The sequence below is a fragment of the Scleropages formosus genome, chromosome 20, assembly GCF_900964775.1.
Source record: "Scleropages formosus chromosome 20, fSclFor1.1, whole genome shotgun sequence".
Classification (NCBI taxonomy): domain Eukaryota; kingdom Metazoa; phylum Chordata; class Actinopteri; order Osteoglossiformes; family Osteoglossidae; genus Scleropages; species Scleropages formosus.
Window position 1 is genome coordinate 3,571,491 of NC_041825.1, and position 21,846 is coordinate 3,593,336.

General features: G+C 43.2%; 1 protein-coding gene across 2 annotated transcripts in view; it reads left to right on the top strand.

Moving 5' to 3' along the window:
- The window catches only part of LOC108925148 (carnitine O-palmitoyltransferase 1, liver isoform-like), a 33,352-nt gene extending 16,390 nt beyond the window's left edge, over positions 1-16,962 (top strand). For both annotated transcript variants that reach the window (XM_018736909.2, XM_018736910.2), the window contains exons 10-19: positions 568-763; positions 4,713-4,901; positions 5,083-5,188; positions 5,478-5,594; positions 6,715-6,879; positions 11,426-11,554; positions 11,648-11,803; positions 13,891-14,004; positions 14,854-14,946; positions 15,197-16,962. In XM_018736909.2, the coding sequence (XP_018592425.1) occupies positions 568-763; positions 4,713-4,901; positions 5,083-5,188; positions 5,478-5,594; positions 6,715-6,879; positions 11,426-11,554; positions 11,648-11,803; positions 13,891-14,004; positions 14,854-14,946; positions 15,197-15,316 (1,385 nt within the window). In that variant the 3' untranslated portion in view covers positions 15,317-16,962. The remainder of the gene's footprint in view (positions 1-567; positions 764-4,712; positions 4,902-5,082; positions 5,189-5,477; positions 5,595-6,714; positions 6,880-11,425; positions 11,555-11,647; positions 11,804-13,890; positions 14,005-14,853; positions 14,947-15,196) is intronic.
- Positions 16,963-21,846: the final 4,884 nt, after the last annotated feature.

Consider the following 21,846-nt stretch of genomic DNA (forward strand, 5'->3'; position numbering starts at 1 on the left):
TGTGTAGATGGTCAGTGTCTCTGATTTTTCTCTTCCTTGGATGGTGTTGGGTGAGTGTGATAAGGGTTGTCACCTGAACCAAACATTCTGAATTGGTTGTGTAGTTTTTGAACATGTAAGAAAACGCACCTAAACACTGCACTACATGTGCATTTCTGAGGCCTGTGGCAGCAGGTGGTGGTGTAATGACTAGAGCTGCTGACTTGCCATTAGAAATGTGTTGAACCCATTGTATTGCTCCCTTGATAAAGGTCCTTCTCTTAAGTTGCTTCAGTAAAGTTAGCCAGCTGTAGAAATGGGTAGACCATTACATACCTAGTTTAGTATATGAATTGTTCTAAGTCTCCTTGCACACAAATAAATCAGCAAACATGTCTGTACTAGTTTGGTAGATTTCATTAAGAGATTTTGTCATGAAATGTTAAATTTTTTTTTTTTTAGTTTCTGCTTTTTAATTTGAACATTCATACTTTAACACAAATTCAGAATCTTTCACTGTTCAGATATGAGTGTGGTCCTTAACTGGGATTGGCAGCTCAGTTTAAGCTCTGTACCCTGCTTTGACAGATACGGTGCAGCACTGGCAGAACAGCGACTACCTGGCCATTTACCACCGGGGCCGCTACTTCCGCTTGTGGATGTACAATGCAGGCAGGCTGCTGTCCCCCAGAGAAATTGAGTACCAGATCCAGAGAATCTTGGATGACCCCTCACCCCCCTCAGCTGGAGAGGAAAAACTTGGGGCTCTCACTGCGGGAGACAGGTGAGGTAGACATGTTTGGATGTGTGGAAGTAAAGCACCAAGACTAATGTAAGATAAAAGATTTTTGGATAGCTTTTTTTCTGTTCATGAAACATGAGGGATTGATGGCAGCTCCATGAAGTTGGCCCCCCTACAGACAGCACAAATGTGAAATAAAAACTGTATTCATTAGTGCTACATTTGTGCTGTAAAAATTAGAATTTGTCATTGCAGTTTGAGATATTAACATTTATTTTGAAAGTGACATCACTCCAGCCCCCCTACAATGCTGCAGGAACCTGAATTATGGCTCATTTGTTTGTGCTACATTTGTGCCGTTCAAACCACGCTTCTCTACTTTTGGAGATAATGGGGTGTTTTTTCCTTCTCCCCCCCTTCCTTAGCACATGATGTCACCAGCCCCCCTACAATGTCAGACACTTGAATTGGGGCTACATTTGTGCTGATTTGTGCCATTGAAACCGTGGTTCTACCGCCTTTGGTTCTGGAGATATACATGGTTGTTTATATGGCACGCGACCTCACTGCAGCACCCCTGCAATGCCAGAGAAACTCGCATTTGGGCTCAGTAACAGATGGAGAGAGAACTACGGTTTGAACGGCACAAATGTAGCACAAGTGAATCATAAGGTTTTCTCATTTGTGCTGTTTGTAGGGGGGCCAACTTCATGGAGTTATTGATCTGGGGCTATCAAGGGAACAAGGCTTGAGGGCAGCACAGTAAAGGAGCCACTGGGACAGAAGTCTCAGTAGCTGGACAGTGTTGTGGTTTAAGAATGGATGTTTTCTGTACCAAGTTTAGTTTGTGTTCTACTTGAAAGGTGGTCCCCCTCCTCCTTTCTTTCTTTCTAATTTTGATTTGCCAAACACTTCCTTTTTGGGAAATTTGCTGTCCTGTTGATTCTTTTCAGTGGCCAGCAGGTAGAGAAGATGGGGTATGGGATACTCTAGATAATGATTTAGTTGGTATCTTGGGTAAGTTGAAGTAGTCAGCAGAGTAAGTTGGATAGATTGGGGGAAGTTCTTTATAGCTACTGGATTGAGCGATTTGGGATAGTGCAGGTGAGGAGGAAGGAGCAGCTGGGTGTTGTGAAGTCAAGGTGGCAGGTAGAAATGGAGACCCTTCCTGGAGAGAAGGCAGCTTAAAAGGCAATGGAGGTGAGCTGAAGAGGGGGAAAGGGAGGGTATTTGTGTCTTGCAGGCAGGTATAAAGAGTAGACTGGCTGTATTAAGAAGGGCGGAGGCACTTAGGAGGAAGAAAGAGTGGGCCAGGGTGTGTGTGGGGTTTTTTTTTTTTTTTTTGTTGTTTTTTAAATGTGGATGTGGTTGGGCATGTGCAGAGAGGGAAGGTGGAGTTTTGGCTCTGGCCATTTGTGGTAGTTGGTTGTTGAGCAGGAAGAGGAGGTGAGGTGTGGAAAGGCAGTCGTGTTAAGAAGGGTCAGTGGGCGAACTGAGAAGGTGTGGAGAGGAGTAAGTTATGCTGGCAAGATGTGTGTGCGATGGAGGCGAGTTAACTTTATTGTTGGAGTGACTTATGACATGCTACCAACCCCACAGAATGTTAAACAGGGAGGTGGTGATGGTTGTTGTAAGTTCTGTGGCGATGCTGAGGCACATTTTGTCAGAGTGTAAGGTTAGTTTGGGGCAGGGGTGCTATACTTGGTGCCATAATCAAGTTCTTAGATGTTCAGCAGGTGTGTGAGTAAGCGGCAAGTTCTGAATTCTCTGCTTGTTGGTAGTTTTTAGCTAAAGCAGCTGATCTTGTGTAAGCAGGAGAGAGCAAGGGCAGACATGCACAGGACTGGAAGCTGTTGGCTGATGTGGGCAAGCAGCTCCAGGTTCCGCAAGTCATTGGTGTTAATTCACTGTGTCCAGACATGGTGGTGTATTCGAAGGGTGAACGTATTGTGTACGTTGTAGAGTTAACAGTGCCGTTCGAGGATGCTATTGGGGAGGCGTACGAGCGGAAACTGTAAAGTATACAAATCTGTGGCTGGGGCAAGGGACCATGGATGGTGGGCTCATGTGAGACCGTTAGAGGTAGGTGTTAGAGCAGGGGTTGGCAAACTTTTTGACTCAAGGGCCACATTGGGGTTTAAAATTTGACAGATGGGCTGGGCCAGCACTAGCAGATTGGGGGGGGATGAACTAATATAAATTACATGTGAAACCAGTTACCTAAAAAGTAAAGAACTTTCATTCAATTTCAGTGGGAACAGTGTTGTTGGTCACCCTTTTTTGCCAGCGCATCAAAGTTTCAGTTTAGTTGTGGCAATTTTCAGGACAGATCTCAGGTGTTTGTCAGTTAACTGGGATCTGTGTTGTGCTTTGATCTTCATCATGCTGAACGTCTGCTCACACACACAGGTAGAGCCAAACACCAGCATCTTCTGTGCCATCTGCCAGATGTTTGGAAACTTGGTTTAGTTTAGTGAACTGTAAAACTCATCCAGTTTAAGGGAGTTGAACTTCTCCTTTAAGATGGAGTCACACTGAAGATCTATTAGTTCCAATTGCAACTCTTGCGGCACTGTTTCACAGTCCAGTGACAGGGGACATGACACCAGCTGAAGTGACTTCTCTGATTTTGAAAAAATTGAGAATTGATGGCAGAATTCTCCATGCAAGTTGTCCAGTGATTTGCTGTATTTCTTTGCATGTTGAGGGGCCTCTTTCAGCACCATCTAGTGGAATCAACTGAAATGCAGGGTATTGCAGGAAAAGGCGAAATGAATGCGATCTTCAGAACGATTTTGTAAATACTCGATGGGCTGGATTAAATAGCTCACCAGGCTGTGTGTGGCCCGCGGGCCGTTGTTTGCCCGCCACTGTGTTAGAGGGTTTGTGGCTAAATCGGCTACATCATTGTTGGGGGGAGTTCGATATTAGAGGCTGCTTGTTAAAGGTGGCGGTGAAGGAACTGTCTGAGGCAACTGAGAAGGCAAGTTGGTGGTTATGGTTGAAAAGAGAGCAGAATAGTTGGGGTTACAGGTTGGTGGGAAATTAGTGGCAGGTGGTGTTAAGGAGGTGTGGCCTTGTTAAGTAGGATAGTTCAAATTTGTGGAGTGGTGCATTTGCAGTTGGTTTGAGGGCAGGTATGGAGGTAAGTTTAGAGGGTATATATGGAGCTGTGGTTTAACTGGTTGAGTTAGTGGGGTTGCAGTATTTGAGGGTGAAGGGTATCGAACGTGTGTGGAGGGGCATGGGTCTGGGATGCCGGACTGCATTGTTACACCTTCCAGAGGTGCTGTGGGCCTAATTCAACAAAACACTGACGAAGGGAGGTGTCTACTTGATAACCTCTGAAATATTCATGTTGGTACCCAACTGGTGTGGTTGTTGGTTTGGATGGTGAGTTAGGCTTGTGGGTTTTTTTTTTTTTTTTTGTGTAGGTGGGTTAGTCTTGGTTTGGTGGGTGGGATTTGGTTTGGTGTGGTGATTGGGGTTTTTTGTGTTGGCAAGTTAGGCTTGGCTTGTTTTGGTTTGGTTTCATGGTTCTTGGGCTTGATTTGTTGGCTTGCTTTTGTTAGTATGGTTGATTTTGATTGGTTTTTGTGTTGGAAGTAGGCTTGTTTTGGTTTCTGTTGGTGGGTGAGACTTGGTCTGTGGGTTTGCCTTTGGGTATGGTTTGGATTTTTTTAGTGGGATGGCTTTTTTTTTTTTTGTTAGGTTTGGTGGGTGGGTTGAAGTCAGTTAAGCTTCTTGGTCTTCATGAAGATGTTTGCTTGGTTATGCTGGGTCTTCTCTGTGGCTTCAGGTTGGTTGGACTGGGTCCTTGTGTACAGCCATTGAAAAAATACATACAGGGTATAACGTCTCTTCCTGTGTATCTTGAATGCTTCTTCCCTTTTTGCCCACCCTAATCCCAGTCTGCTACAATATATACTTGTTAGGAAACTAGCTAAGCCCCTTAAACTACGGCAGTGACAGTGTTCATTGTGTTTTTTAGAGTGCCGTGGGCTCAGGCTCGGAAGCAGTTCTTTAACTCTGGGATTAACAAACGATCTCTGGATTGCATTGAGAAGGCTGCATTCTTTGTCACCCTGGATGATGATGAGCAAGGCATGATGGGAAATGACCCAGATGGTAGCTTGGACCGCTATGCGAAGTCCCTGCTGCATGGGAAGTGTTATGACAGGTGAGTTGCATGATCCTTGGTGTCATGCCTCAGGTCCTGCTGAATAATTAATCTTGACAGTGAAATTTACAGTAAATGAGTTGAGATATTTGGTCTTGCCTTACATTTCTCTGTAACCCTTGAGCTATCTGTTATGGCGATTGAATTAAGCTCACTCCCTCCTCTGCTTCTATTGCTGCAGGTGGTTTGACAAGTCTTTTTCAGTGGTGATTTACAAGAACGGGAAGACGGGCCTAAATGCGGAGCACTCATGGGCTGATGCTCCTGTTGTAGCCCACTTGTGGGAGGTGAGACCTCACAATCAGTGTAAAAATCCCAAAACCCCCCACTTCTCTCTAATGCTGGGTTGCAGGTGTCTGGCAGTTTGAGTTTTTCAAGCCTGTCACCTGTTCAGGCAGGGTGTTTCTTCCTTCTCTGCCTTTGTTTTCCAGTAAACAATGTTTTACCTGTATAGTATATCCAGCGTTTGTCAAGGGACTTGGGAGCCACACTGTTGCTTTGAGGTGAAAGAAACTTGTGGACAGATTATATGCTGCTGCTCTGTATGTGCTTGTTAGTTGTCTTGTCTCTTTGTAGTATGTTTTGGCTACAGACAGTTTCCAGCTGGGTTACAATGAGGAGGGCCACTGTAAAGGTGACATCAACCCTAACCTGCCAAAACCACAGAGACTCAGCTGGGACATCCCACAAGAGGTAAATTGACATGTGTGTAAATTTCATACAGTTACAAATGGCGTACTTGAATATATTGAGTATATCTAATAGGGAATTCACTGACGAGTGACCATATGCAAAAATGGTCCAAGAACTGGCTGGTTGGTGGTGGTCACAGGGTTTTGCAATAATGCATAGTGCTGCCCTGGTTTTAATAAAAGTTCTGTGCTGGACTTTGATCCTGTCCATGTTTCCAGGGTGCACCCTGGAACACCATGACCTTGCACAGGATTAGTGGTTTAATATGCAATAGTCTTGCAACTACTTTGTAAATATTATAGCTTTATATGAAGTTTTTAGGGAATAATTGAGGGGAGGTCTCTTTTTTTTTTTTACTGATTCTAACCCAGTAGTTGGAATTACAGATTGTTCATAAGTTGGACTATGTGACAGTCTCTCGTACACTTGAGCATGAACATCAGTAACAAGGACAGTTGCTCTTCAGGTTAATGCTTACAATAAGTTTTTTTAAAGCAGTCATTTTGTACCTGTACAGCATTCCATTCCATCAGTCTGTGGTGTACCTCATAATGTGTTCATCTGACCCTTGCCTTTTACTTATCTTTTAAACCTTGTCTGCATTGTGTTTGTGTGGGAGATGGGGTTTTCACCTGTTATACCCCTAAACTGGAATTCCCTCCATGAATTTCAGGGAATTTCCTATACTGGGCACCTATTAAATGCAGGCCAAAGATCCATATCTTTAAATTTTTTTTTTTAAAAAAAGCTTTTCAAACTGAAAAGCTGCTTTTAAAAGCACTAGTAAAACTTGGTCCTGATGACATTGTTGCGATGGGTTATATTTTACACCAGCATTTGCCTTTTTTATGATACTTGAAGCATGCAGTGGACTTTTTTTTTCCACTAGATTGTGATTACCCTAGATCTGTCCCCCCACCCCTGGCCTTAGTTCTCTTGATTTCAAATGCATTGATTTCTTTTTTTTTTTTTTTTTTTTTTTTTCCTCTCCTTTCTCTCCCCTCCTCCTCCCAGGTTTCCTGTGTGCTAAGGTTGCATTTGCTGCATTGCTTCCATGTGTAAATGTATATACTGTAGAGGGTGTGTGTACATAGAAATACATGATTCTCTTCTTTCTCAGTGCCAGGAGCAGATCTCAGAGTCTCTGGAAGTGGCCAAGGCTCTTGCTGATGATGTGGACTTCCATGTTTTTCCATTCCGAGATTTTGGAAAATGGCAAATCAAGAAATTTCGACTTAGTCCAGATGCTTTCATTCAGATGGCTTTACAGCTTGCATATTATCGGGTAAGAGTTTTCCACATCTGGTCTTTGACACTTGGCTTTTTAATTCTTACTTAACGATGGTGAGTAACTCTGTGCTCGGAACTGCTCAGCTTGTGTGTATGTATGTGCGTGCGCGCGCACTCGGTTCAACAGATTTCAATCGAAGACAAATTCAACTTTCATAATTTCGGTATTGATACAGTCACCCATTTCTGCATCTAAATTTACATTCGCAGAACCAGAAAGAGTAGGCATGGGCAATGGAGTTGCTTGTGATAGTGAAGAAAATGTTTTTTGCTGTTTACGTGCCATCAGGCAACACCGTGTGGGCTGTTGCTTTCCCCCACCCGTGGGGACGGAACCGCATGCCTTTCAGCATGTATACACTTTAAGGACCCAGTGCCTCACTGCATTGCACAGGTCTCAGCTTTCTTAATTCCCTTTGGCGTTTAACCAGATGCAGAAATACAAAAAATTCCTGCCTCGTAATGTTTTTAATTATGAATTAGTGTGGACTATTAGGTTTTAACTGACGCTACCCTTTATTTTACGTGTATATGTGAATTTGACTTAATATATTCTTCGTATGTTCTTAATCTGTCTACTATATGAAACAAAAATTTAAACTCCACATTTAAGTGTACCCTTAAACATGCGAGTTAGGGGCACCGACCCCCCCGCACAGTCAAATCTGTGTTTAACTTATCTCCCCGAAAATAGCCTACTGTTGACCTTTCTCATGTAATTTCATGACTTTCCTGTGCTTTTTGGGGGCACTTCCAGCATCACTAACGGCACTTCATATGGTTCCCATGGTTTTTCAAGGTTTACGGTATTGCACTAAACGGAATGAGAACCGCAATACTTGCTACAACACACAATTTACTGCAGAGATGAACTGCTCATGGGGAGATGATTAGCATCCTACAAACTGTGCGGAACTGCAGTTTTTTGTGGACTAACTTTTTAAAAAAATTTGTGTAATAATGAGAAAATAAATCAAATATGCCAATATTTTATGCATTTGACATACTGTGTACTGTACTAGACATTTTTTGTCTGGATTCATCGCCTTCTGTGCATCTGAATTTTATGTGCATAAAGTTTTACTACATCTATACTTAAATGTGTAATTTCTTAGTAAATAAGACTTATTAGTACTGTATGTACTACAGTTAGTTTTATGCAGTTGAAACTGCATCTTAATTTCTCTTGACTACGAATGGTGCCATGTACAGCCTAAGTTTTGATATACAAAGTTATAAAGGTTTATTACATTTTATGGTAGTAAATAATAAAATAGACCGTCTAAATATTTAATGCTTTCATGACATGCCTAATGTAAATTTTTTTTCAATATTTCTAGCCTACTTAGTTTATCTGTGGTTTTATTTAAACTGATTAAAATTATGTAATGTTTTGGTAATGTTTCAATAAAACAATACTTAATACTGTAGATACTTTAACTTTCCAAAGTCAAGTTAACACATACTCCCCCTTGCGTATAACAAGCACTGGCACTCCTCAAGGTTGTCAGTTCACCACTATTTACTATTTACACCAATGATTGTGTCATCAGTACGCCTAATCATTATCTCATCAAATTTTCTGATGACACAGCATTGGTAGCACTGATGACCGAGGGGGAGAAGCCAGACTCCTATTTTGACAGTGTGAACACAGTGGTCCAATGGTGTACCCAGAACGCCCTTATTTTAAATCCCATCAAAACAGAGGAAATCCTTTTTGGATCCAGAGTTCACACCAGTCCAAGTCACCATTCACAACAAACCTATAAAGCAGTCCTCAACTTTCAAATATCTGGGAGTGTGTATGGATAATGCCCTATCTTGGTCATATCGTGTGGATTACATGTGTAATAAGGTCCAACAGAGAATCTACTTTCTGAGGAGACCTGGATGTTTTGGTGTCAGCAAGGAGATTTATTCTTTTGTTCCACAATTTGCAGCATTCTGCTATACGGAAGCCCGGTTTGCTCTGTGGCCTCTCAGTTCAGCTGAAAAGCAGAATTTTAAGACTGCTGAACATTTGCTCGAAGATGGTGGGTCATTCTTTGGTAAATTGTTTCCTCGACAGTTGCACCAAGCATACCTTCAAATTGGCAGAGATCAGTTCAGACCATTCTCATGTTCTACATGAGGAGTTTCAGCTTCTGCCCTCTGGGAGGTGTTTTAGGGTGCCAGACTATAAGAGGAATAAGTACAAACATTCTTTTATTCCTCATTCCATCACATTACTGAATCAACAGAGCAGGTCAAAGAGGTAACCCCTCCCCAGCGTGCGCGCGCGCGCACACACACATATATATATATATATATATATACACACACACACACACACACACAAGCAGATACACCCCATTAATTGTTTGAATTTTGATTGATGTACCTGCACCAAATGCATATTCATGCTGTTTCTGTGGATTTGTATTTATGTAATGGCTTTTTATTTTCTGTGATGTCTGAGGTAAATTGATTGCTGAGCTGGTGAAGCAAGACAAATTTCTGTGCAAACAGTGTTATCAATTGAAACTAACTTTAATAGTCAGTCAAACCCGCAAAGACCTGGGTGCAAGCTCTGGGACACAACAAGCGTAACAAAATAGCAGTCATACTTTGGACCATCTCAGAATTAGTGAAGGTCACATCCATCCGTCCATTTTCTTTCCCGCTTACCCTAGTAGGGTTGTGGTGACTTCCACCAGGGAAATGGACTCCGACAGCCCAGAAGCCTCTGGCCCTGACTCCCATAAGGGAGGCATATCTCTTGGGTTTGAGTTCCCAAAGTGCTCCTATATCCTGACAGTGTCCTCATTAGAGGTCAGTTTCTCCACCCTTGCTGAGCACAGCTTGAGTGAAGCCCCTCAGACGACACCTGAGTTGCTGAATGGTTCTCCAGAACCTCTTTGAAGCTGGCTGACTAGTCATTTTCCATAGCCTCTCCAAGCCCCTCCCACACTCTGGATTTTGTTTCTGCAACTGTAGCTGCTGCCCACTCCCCCCCCCCCCCCCTTTGCCTGCCTGTAGTTGTCTGAGTCAGGAGTCCCCAGAGCCAACCAGGCCCTAAAGGCCTCCTTCAGCTTTATGCCTTCCCTCACCACCGGTGTCCACCAGCAGGTTCTTGGGTTACTGCCATGACTGGCACCAACAAGCCTTTGGCCACAGCTGTGCCTGGCTGCTTCCACAATGGAGGTTTTGAACAGGGTCCATTCAGATTCCATGTCCCCTACCTCCTCCAGGACATGGGAGAAGCTCTCACAGAGGTGTAAGTTAAAATCATTCCAGACAGGGTCCTGGGACAGTTGTTCCCAGCACACCCTTTTACGAAACCCTTGCGTCTGTCGGGTCTGTCTATCAGTTTTCCTCGCCATCTGATCTAACTTGCCACCAGATGGTAATTGGTTGACAGCTCAGCACCTCTCTTCACCCAAGTGTCCAGAACATCATGAAATGACTACAAAGTTGATCATTGACTTTTGGCCCAAGGAGCTCTGGTACCAAGTACACTTATGAGCATCCTTGTGTTCAAACATGGACAAACCATGACTACTACAGAAGTCCAATAACATTTCACCATTTGGGTTCAGAGCCAGCAAGCCATTCTTCCCAATCACCCCTTGCCAGATTTCCCAGTCATTGCAAACTTGAGCGCTGAAGTCCCCCAGCAGGACTATGGACCTTCTGGCCCTGTCCAGAACCACACCCACCCTCTCCAAGAAGGTTGAATACTCTGAACTGCTGTTTGGTGCATAAGCACACACAACAGTTTTCTTCTCTGCAACCTTAAGTTGCATTGAGGCAACCCTCTCATCCACCAGGATAAAAGCCAACTGTATGGCAGCCAGCCAGGGGCTTGCAAGTATCCCCACATCCACCTGGCGCCTCTTACCTTGCGCAGCTCTCGAGTAGGAGCGAGATCACCCCCTATCGAGGAGTTTGGTTCCGGAGCCAACACTGCGAGTGGAGGTGAGCCCAACTACATCTAGTTGGTATCTCTAAACCTCCAGCTCCTTCCACCCAGTGAGGTTACATTCCATGTGCCAAGAGCCAGTTTGTCGCGAGGGGCCGCAACGTCCGCACCACCCTGCCCGCTCCTGGTGCTTGAGGTGCATTGCACCCAAGTTCCATGTTGGACCTTGTGGGTGGTGGGCCCACATGGCCCTCTAACGTTTCCTTTTCAGGCTGAGCTAGGCTGGTTACGTAGGCTGCCTGGCCACTAGGTGCTCACCTAGGAACGCTACCCCCAGGCCTGGCTCCAGGGGTAGGTCCTGATGACCCTATTCTGGGCAGGTTAAACATTCTCATGTTTACTTTTTCCATGGAGTTTTTGGATTGTGTTATTCTGTACCTCCACCGGACCTCTTTGCTTTGTGAGACCCTACAGGAGCATACTGCTCCCAACATGGCTCTGGAGATCCCTAGATTATACAAGCCCTTCCACCACGCCAAGGCCCCGATCCAGCAAGGGCACATCCTTCCTGAAAGTGGAAATATGTTTTATTGTGAAAACCTAATCATTAAATGCTAATATTTGGTCTCTTTCCCAGGACAAGGGGATGTTCTGCTTAACATACGAGGCATCTATGACTCGGCTGTTCAGAGAGGGGCGGACAGAGACTGTCCGATCCTGCACCAGTGAGAGCTGTGCCTTTGTGAAAGCGCTGGAGAGTGGAGAGGTACTTATTGTAACAGTATAACTGGAGTGTCAGTTCTCACAAGTCCTCTGTTACTTTGAGTAAAGCAATGCTTCAATCCCCCATTTGTCTTAGGATAGGGATCATTGTAGGAGGCTTTTCCGTCAAGCTTGCGACAAACACCAGCACCTTTACCGACTGGCTATGACAGGAGCAGGCATTGACAGACATCTCTTCTGCCTATATGTGGTGTCCAAATACCTTGGGGTGGAGTCACCATTCCTTAAAGAGGTCAGTTTCCTGTATCTGTACTTTGCTGTCATAGCAGACAAAAGTGATCAAGGTAAGATTTGCCCAACAGCACGTGTGCGCGCCCATGTAATGCAGACAACCACTTGTCCCAAGCAGGGTCGCAGCAGCCCAGAGCCTAACTTTGTAACACAGGGCACAAGGCTGAAGGGGGAGGAGACATACCCTGGACAGGATACCAGTCTGCTGCAAGGAACCCCAAGTAGGACTCGCAACCCCCCCACCATTGCTGCCTGAGAGCAGTTAATGCTAATATTAGCGCCTTGCTTAGATTTAAGATGCAGCGTATACTCCTGGAACCAAGCCTGGGGGTGGGTGGGGATTGTTAGGAACTACCAGATGGCTGAGTGACTTGAAATAGTCCAGCCTGTCCCATTTCCTGAGCTGTATGTTCGTTTGTCTCACTGTGTGTGCATTTCCTCCAGTTGATCTTGGATCTTCCCGCAGTCCAACATGTTTTGGGTGAATTGGTATATCAGTGTTGCTGTGTGTGTGTACGTAAGAGGTAATACTCTGTTCAAATGGGTAGCGGGATGTGATGAGATGTTAGTTTGACTCATGGAGACACTCATGGTTTTCACTGCAAAGGAAGGTACAGAATTGGTTTACTACTGCCTTTACCATATGAACATCATAAATTTGCCTTTCTGATTAAACCTTCTGTCCAGCCTCCCTTAGGCTGAGTAAAACTAAATTTGGTGTTTTCTTTGAATTCATTGCCTAAAGGCCACAGATTTTTAATCAATTAAAGCAAATACAATTAGTCCTAGGGTGTACCACATATTGGGGCACATCTTGGCTACTTCTGTCTTGCTGTGGTCAAGCTTTCTGTTTCACAGATTGTAATTGGTACAGAGTTACATGGCTAGTAACATTGACCTCTCAAAGTAGGCTCAACAATGTGTTTTTAAACCCATTAGGATCTGTGCTATCTTTGGTTCCTGTAGCCTTTTAAATTCAATTATGAATTAATACCCAAATGTTTCAGTATGTAGATTATCTAAATGAACTTTTGTCTGCTAGAAAAATACATTCAAATGATGGGTGGTACTTCAGATAGTGAACTTGGACAATGATGGTTGATAGTGTTTTCAGAATACTGTAATTTTTGTCCTTGTGTTAGGTAAGTGGATGTATTCATAATACATTAATTTGTGTTTTAATGCTACTGTGTCCCAGTTTTGATTTTAAAAAAAAAAGCAGGTTTACCAGTTTTGTCATGTTGTGCATGACAAAAGATATGTTCTTGGCTGCATTAATCATGTTTCTCTTTGAGACCAGAGAATGGATATGAACTAAATACTGACAGTAACAGTACAAATCTTGTTTACACAGATGTTAAACATTCCATCTCCTTATAAAAAATTTAGATCAATTCACGCTTCCTAAACATTTTCTTTTAATATGTTGTAGCTTTTTGTACTGTCAATAGGGTTCTTGATGTACTTCTGTAATTTTAAATTTACTCAATGGTGGCAGCTCATTTATTTGGTAATCATCTTCTTGAAACATAGGTATTAGGCTTTCAGGAATCTTTTGGTTTTCTCTTTTCTTGTAGCACAAATACACATTTCAGGGAAAACTCATGAGTGAAGCCATTTTCCTCTTTCTGTATGAACAAGCTTCAGTAACTTACACACCAGCAGTGAACATTAACTTTGGTTGAATTTTGGAAAAAAGATGGAGTGGCCTGTTTCATGCTACATCTGCTGATATGGTTTCGCTGTTCACCGTTTCAGCGACTGTAGTGGATGCTTGCCCCTGTATAGTGCCTGGTCTCAAGTAGCACTTTAGTCTCACAGCACGTGGATGGTGCGAGAGGATGTGGGTTCGGTCTGTGTGGAGTTTGCATGTTCTCCCTGTGTCTGAGTTTCCTCCCACAGTCAAAACATGCTGTTCAGGTTTGCCCATAGTGTGTGACTGTGTTTCACTGATGTATGGAGGAGTGACCCAGTGTAAGTCACCATGGTGAATAAGGTGTGTAGGCTGGTAACACTACATAGTTCATTGGAAGTCGCTTTGGGGGAAGTGTCTGCTGAATAAAATAAGTACATGTCTGCTGCTCTCAGGTGCTGTCAGAGCCATGGCGCCTTTCCACCAGTCAGACTCCGTTCCAGAATGTTGAACTCTTTGACTTGGTCAACCATCCTGAATACATCTCCTGTGGTGGAGGCTTCGGTCCGGTCAGTGGCTTGTCTGTCCCCCCCCCCCCCTTCTCTGTGTCCATCAGACAACCCTCTTCAGGTGAAAGTCATGGATATAGTAACTGACAACCTATCTGCTGTTTTCCATTTTTGATTTTTACACTCTTTAAATGTTTGTGTAATGCACAATTGGGCATACTTTATATTTCCCAGGTTCGCAGGCCTGATTTTTCACAACTTAGTGATTTTTAGTTTAAGCATTTTCAAATTTGAGCTTATACATCTTTTTTTTTTTTTTGGGTTTACCACCTCTATTAGCGGAGTATAAATACTGGGGAAAACTTAAGTGTGTAATGCCATTTAGTTCCATACCCTGTACATACAAGGAGTCCCTCAAATCTGACCCATTATAATTACTATATTCTCTTTGTATTCCTTTCCAGACATGACTTCCAAAATATGAACAAACTCCTTTCAGTTCTTCCTTATTTTGGGGTTTTTCTGACTTCAGTTTTCCCATTAGTATTTGAAGTTCAAGCTCACTAGTCAAACTTTTCACCTGTTCTGTGCTCACTTGCTACATATAGAATGTAGAAGGACCACTAGCCAAAATACTTTATGCATTTCTGAATTCAGAGACTTCTTGAGTATGTGAATGAGACCTTCCTGTAGACTTCAGAATTCATACTGGTGCTCACTCATTACTGATGATAGTGAGTTCCAGAGGAAGTCATGCATGCCAAACCAAAGGTGCCTTTTTTCCACCACCTTTTAAAAAGGCTCATTTTCCACAGGACTCTCTCCCCCCTGCCCCGAACTCTTCTGGCTCATCTTTGTACTACTTTTCTTTGTCCTTGGTGCTGATGGGTGTTTTGCATCTTGCTTTAGGTAGCAGATGATGGCTATGGTGTGGCCTACATCATTTTGGGAGAGAACATGATCAATTTCCATGTCTCCTGCAAACACTCTTGTGCTCAGACTGTGAGTATAAAGCATATGTGACCACTACTCACTCCTCTTAAAAAGTTGCAGAGGAACTGTCAAGTAAGGCGGTATGAATTAAAATTTTACCACTACAAAGTACTGATGTTCTGCCAAAAGTGGTTTTAGCTGTTTGTCTGCAAATCAAAACGAGAGTTTCAATGCATATTTGTCTGAGATGTTTTAAAGAAACACAAAACTTGTTTGCCATCTGAAAGCTGAATCTTTTTTTCTGTCCGTCTCCCCCCAGGACTCTCACAAATTTGGGGCTCAGATAAGACGAGCTCTTTTGGACCTCCTGGCACTGTTCTGTCCAGACCAAAATGAACCCACCATAGCAGGCAATCCTCAAACAAAGAAGGACCTGTAGATGACGGCATATGTAAAGGCATAACTTCTTTGTGGGGCGGGGGAGAGAACTGTAGCACCTGCAGGACAGGGACAGTAGTGGTGTATGATTTGAGCCAAACCACAATGCAAGCGGAACCATGTTTCTGATGTTTGGCTGTTTAATGATTGAAACTGACTTTTCTTTTATTAATAAATCCAGTGTATCTGTGCTTGCAGTTACATGTCCTGAGTATAAGCCATTTATTTAACTTTCACATTTCTGCAAGCTGCCAGATCCCTCCTAGCAGGACTGGCTATTTTGAACACTGAAATATCACCATTTGCTATGATTAAACAACTTGTTTTCCATTGAGTTGCTCACCTGCTATTACATGTAACTGTCCAAACAGGTCCTGTGGGATGGGGTGGGGGCCAGATGGCAAACTCTCTTAACAAATTGAAAGCAGTTTTTGGAAAAAGCGAGGCTGTAAAACACTGAAGACTTCAGTTCAATTTGTTTTCCTGACACGCACTCGAAGAAGAGTGCAGTGCAACACATGTACACCAGACTTGCTCTAAATCACCAGTGTGCTCTGCATTTAGGGGAATGGCAGCTCTTGGAATATAATGTACAGAAGTGTTTTCACAATTTAGTCTGGATTCTGGATAATTTGATGTACTTTTATTAGTTGAAATATGTATGACTTGTGTGGTGCAGCACTGCCAAATGATTGTTAGAAAGCTTAAGGATCTCCCCCCCCCCCCCCCGTGCATCAGCATACATCTATGATTGTACAGTGCAGTGAATTGCAGTTAGATGTCAAATCACTGTATTGATGCAGGAAGCTAGAGCAGTGAACATGCCTGGTCTGCTCAGCCCTTGACTTACTCACCTCTCCATTAAAATGTAAGCTTGTGCAATGTTTTCAGTTCAAAGAATGGTTAAATTTTCAAGAATTACCAATTGCTTGTCAGGATCAAATTAGTGTATATGCATCAATTTGTCCTGTGTAAATATTTTCATTTTTACGACAATGGTCTCCAGGGTAACTTGTCGCAGGTAAATAAAAATTTGTAGTAAACAATTATCCAGGGTGAGGAATTTTTTTTTTTTTTTTTTTTTTTTGTATTCTCAGATGTAAGTTGCTCTGGAGAAGTGTCTGCTAAAGTCAGTGTTTTGTGAGATGGCATGTGATGGTGTTGGCCACCTCAATGGGTTATACTTTTACTGTACAGCGTATGGTAAAAGTTCCGTCCACAGGTGGAGAAAGTATAACCTATGGTGTTTCAGGAGGGTATCGAGGGACTGTGTATGATCCTTGGGGTGCATGCTTAAGAGCAAGTGTTAATTCAAAGAACCCCAAACAAATTTTATCAGCTCAAGATGAACCTCCTGTCTGCATGTTGCAGAAACTTTAATGTCTAATTTTTCTTCCTCCCCATTTCCTCCTGTTATGCAGGGGAGGCTTTTTCAAAATTTTCCACTGGCCCTGTGCGCCATTTGTGTTTCTGCAGTAATCATTGACTAAACATCTCAGAGACTGGGTGAGTTTCCTTTAGATTGTCTCCGGTTCACGCCTGCAGTGCAAATACCTGAAAATCCCTAATTAACGCCCCCACCCATTTTTGAAAATACTCAAAAAATACATTTTCAAAAATATTTAATCTGAAAAGAATGGAAAAAGGTACTGGAACCAAGTTTTAAATCCCATTCTCTTCCGTAGTCCGTAACATGAAACAATCCACAAACTCATTGCTATGTGAACATGTCAAACTTCCATGAAAAACAGACAACCGTTAACACATTTACACACTGTAAACAACAAAGATAATCCACTGGTTTATTAATGTCCGGGACTATTGTAATCCGCCGCCTCCCTGACGTCTGTGACATGCGAGTGGTCAGATTCAGAGTTTGAAATTTCATACCCAGCAAGGCCAGTGCTACCCCTGGCAACATTCTCAAGCACATTTTCACTCAGGATGCTAGGGGGTAATACCTGATGTACTTGTGGCATTTGCATGCTCTTTTTAGGGAGAGGAATAATGATCAGTTTCACTACCATATGGCCTCTAAACACCCCTCTTTGGAAAAGTAAGGCTGCTGAGGGTGTTAAATGGGGACTTTACGGTATACATAATTCAGGTGCCTGTTCAGGAGAAGCAGTTACTGGAAATGAATGGATAGATGGGACACTAAGCGCACAAACTAATACATCCAATTTAAACTGGGCAAAAAGACAAGTGCATGATGAGATTCATGCTAAACACGCATGAGTCTCATGCACTTTCTTCTTGCCCAGTGTAAACATTTACAAATGTGCTTTAGTTTTTGTTTCCATCTTAAGCTTCAAGTGCATAATTTAAATTTAGGCATTTTATTCATTTAGCAGACACTTTTCTCAAGTGACGTACATCTCAAATTGTATTTTGAGGTGTAATCTTTCAGAAGTGGGCCGCAAAGCTGAAAAGGGAGTACAAGTTATCTGAATGTTTTGCAAGTGCCATATTTTTCCTCCTGTCACCCTTTTCTTGTTTTAACGTAGCTGGAAGTTCAAGTATATTAGCCATGAGCTCCCAAATAACTTTGAAAGGTTGTGTACTTGAGTCCCCGCCTGCTCTTGGGTAGCGCTGGGGTTTGGTGATCAGACCAGGCCTTTTTTCATCTGAAATCAAGACTATATATAGCAAATGTTGTTTATACATTGTATATTTATATGTTTCAACAAAACAATGCAAATTATAGTACTGTAGCCACACTTCCTGAAAGCTGAATATTTTTTGCTTTATGTATTCTCTTGTTTATGGGTTCTTACAGCTGAAATTAAATGTCTCCCTCTTTCATAACCACTGTTTGTGTTCTACCTGTTCTAGTTTTATTTCGAATATTGACTCAAGTGATTGTTAGCTCAACTTGACCAGTTTTTTCTGTAAAATTCTAAAGTAACTTTTTTTCAAATAAAAGTACTTATTCTGTCATTTCGTGTCTTGTCTGAGTACACTTTAACAGCCTAGTTTAGCATTTGAAAGGTTCTAAGCAATGTTTTGTTATAGAATTCCAGATTGCTAAATTATTTGTAGTAAATGAAGTGAATAGATGTGGTAATTCCTAACATTAGTGTTTGGTTTAACTCTTTACATATAAAACTACTGGGTGACTAAGTTTGTGTTTGGCAGTGTTGAAATGCCACTGAGGGAGTGATGGAATATTAACTTTGTCATCTTACAAAGCCTTTGCACATCAGCCAATCTGTAAGAATAAATGCTGTTTTACCACCCTGGCAATGTCCCCATACTTAGTATTCAGTACAAGTTCACAATGCAGAATGTCTTTGCTTTTACGACTCATGTCCTTCCTTAGTAGTGGATGTCCATCCGATAAGAGCGTCAGATGTACTGATTGGAAACGATGGGTTCCAAGTGTCTCTCGGAATGATGCTATCTCATGCAGATGCAATGCTCTTTCAAGCGCTGTCTCATCAAGGACTTTGCCAGATTCAGAGCTGCAGCCGCTCCCAACTGGAAGAATATAAGCGAAAGTAGGATAACTGAGCAAGAATCTGCAGTAGGCCAAAGGACAGAAGCTGTGAAGTGTCCCTGCTGGACACTGCTGCACCTGTTATCAGCTAACAGGCTATGGATTCTACACAAATAGGCTCTGATGACAGCAAGGGAGGAAGATAATACATACACACACACAGACAGCTTGGTGCACTGCTACTGCAGTTGAAAGTTCCTGCAGGATCGGTTTTTATCAAATTACAGGCCTTTCAATCCGCCTGATCACTGCAGTTTACGTTCTGCCACATGCTAGTGCCATGCCCACCGCCGCAGTGGCTATAATGTCATCAATAGAGCAAAAACTGCTCTCAGAGTTCTTTGTTGCTGGGGTTTTAACCATGCAATGCTGTGGATTGTTATATAAATTCCCTACAGCAAATCATCTCCAATTAGGGTAATGATGACATTGAGTCTTGTTTACACCAAGCAACACCCTGTTAATCCCTCATCTCACTATGCAAAGTTGTAAAAGGACTAAACCAGCAGTGGCCTCGGTCAGCACTAGCATGGTTAAATACAGATTGGAGCTTACGATGGTTCAACTTTACAATAGTGAACTGGCGACACATTCAGTAGAAAGTGTACTTCGAATTTAATTTTTCTTTTTTTTTTTTACCGGGAATGTGATGTGCGGTGCGATGCTCTCTGATGCTGGGCAGCAACAGCGATCTGTATCTGTCTGCCACCTGGTTGTGTATCTGTAATGTCACAGAAATGCCCATCTGTCTCTCTTGCTACTAGTGGAAAGAAGGAAATTACTCTTGAGGAGAAACTCCAGATAATTGCCCAGCATGAAGGCAACAAGTGCATTTCCAGCTTATTTATTTTGCAGACACTTTTCTCCAAAGCGACTTCCAATGAACTCTACGTAGTGTTATCAGCCCACACACCTTATTCACCGCAGTGATTGACACTGGGTCTCTCATCAATACATCAGTGGAATACACACACTCTGGGGGAACCTGAACAGCATGTCTTTGGACTATGGGAAGAAACCAGAGCACCCAGAGGAAACCCACACAGACATGGGGAGAACATGCAAACTCCACACAGACTGAGAGGGGGTCGAGCCCGCATCCTCTCGCACCACCTCGGCGCTGTGAGAGGGCAGCGCTACTCTGTACCACCGTGCCACCTGAATTTCAAAAAAGAATTGCACATTTTTTTCATGTGTCCCAGTACATTCGGATTAGTAAATTCAAAGCTCGTCACATCGCTTATGTTAAGGGTTCTATTCTAGGCCCAGTGCCAGTGGTCTTACCACTTCACACATGTACCCCAAGGGAGAACATCAAGGATTTCCGTAAATCTCCGTAACTCAGCAGGAAGAGCCTTAATAACTTTCTTCCCAACCACTGAGATCAACTTACAAGGTGCCAACACGAATATTTTATTGGGGTCATCAAGAGTAAAAGCCCTTGCACACAATGCAAAGGGTCTTCGAGAAGAAAGGAAAAGGCAAACTATATGAATCGTTTTGGACGTTGGACTCAAAACTGGAACCAAAAAGGGGTCAAGACCCAACGCGGTCTTCTGGTACCTTTCCAGATCCTGCCTTTCCACTCCACTGAATCACCAGTAGCTCTCCAGGATTTACATCAATGGAGAAGTATGACTCAAAATCCAAGCTGGGGGAGGTGGGAAGCTAAAAAAAAAAGGAAACCGCTGTGGATGTAACACTGCAGCTGTTGAAACCTGTCCGTCTCTGAGCTACGTTGCCCTGCCCCTCCTGCACAAAGCCAACTGCACTGTAACTAAGTAACTAATAGGCTGTGAATTCTGCTCAACGCTCGAGCCTAACATCTGGGCACCTCATTATGGCCCCACTACCCTTAAGGGTCCCAAACTACTACATAAAACCCAACAAAATTTGTCTGATGCAACACAGTCACACAATTTACACCAACCTTCCCCTCTTACTCGCTCCTTGCTGTTCTGCAGAACTGGAAGCACATATGCTAATACACATCATCATCTGAAACCGCTTCTCCCATACGGGGTCACAGGGAGTCGGAGCCTAACCCGGCAACACAGGGCAAAAGGCTGGAGGGGGAGGGGACACACCCAGGACAGGACGCTAGTCCATCGCAAAGCACCCCAATCAGGACTCAAACCCTAGCCCCACCAGAGAGCAGGACCCAGTCAAACTCACTACACCACTGCGGCCCCTCAATAAAAATCACACACACACACACACACACACACACACACACCCACACACACACACACACACAAAAACTCTCTCTCTCTGAACCGCTTGTCCCATATGGGGTCACAGGGAACCAGAGCCTAACCCGGCAACTCAGGGCGTAAGGGACACACCCAGTCCGTCGCAAGGCACCCCAAGCAGGACTCAAACCCCAGACCCACTGGAGAGCAGGACCCGGTCCAACCCACTCCGCCACCGCACCTCCCTTCAATAAAAATTATTTAAACACAAAACATGTGGGCAGCACAGCAAGTAGTACTGCTCCCTCACAGCACCTGAGTGGTGCGAGAGGATGTGGATTTGATCCCCACTCTGTCTGTGTGGAGTTTGCTTGTTTCCTCTGGGTGCTCTGGTTCCCTCCCACACTACAAAGACATGCTGTTCAGGTTCACCCATAGTGTGTGAATGACAGAGAGAGTGTGTGTGTTTCACTGATGTATGGATGAGTGACCCAGTGTAAGTAGTGTATCTAGCAGTGTAAGTTACCTTGGTGAATAAGATGTGTGGGCTAATAACACTACATAGAGTTCATTGGACGTTGCTTTGGAGAAAAGTGTCTGATAAATAAATAAATGTATAAGGAATAGAACAAAAGCTCTTTCACCCAGGAGCACTTCAGAGCATTAATAGTCATACCAATAAAGAGACTCGTCCTTAGGCAATGATAATATGACGAACAAGGTGACAGAGACCATTGATCTATTGGGGGAACTTGTTCGGTTTTATTATGGGATCTTCAAGATTTTCCCGAGAAAATAAAAGTATGACTGAAGATATGAGGGGAAACTCCACATGTAATT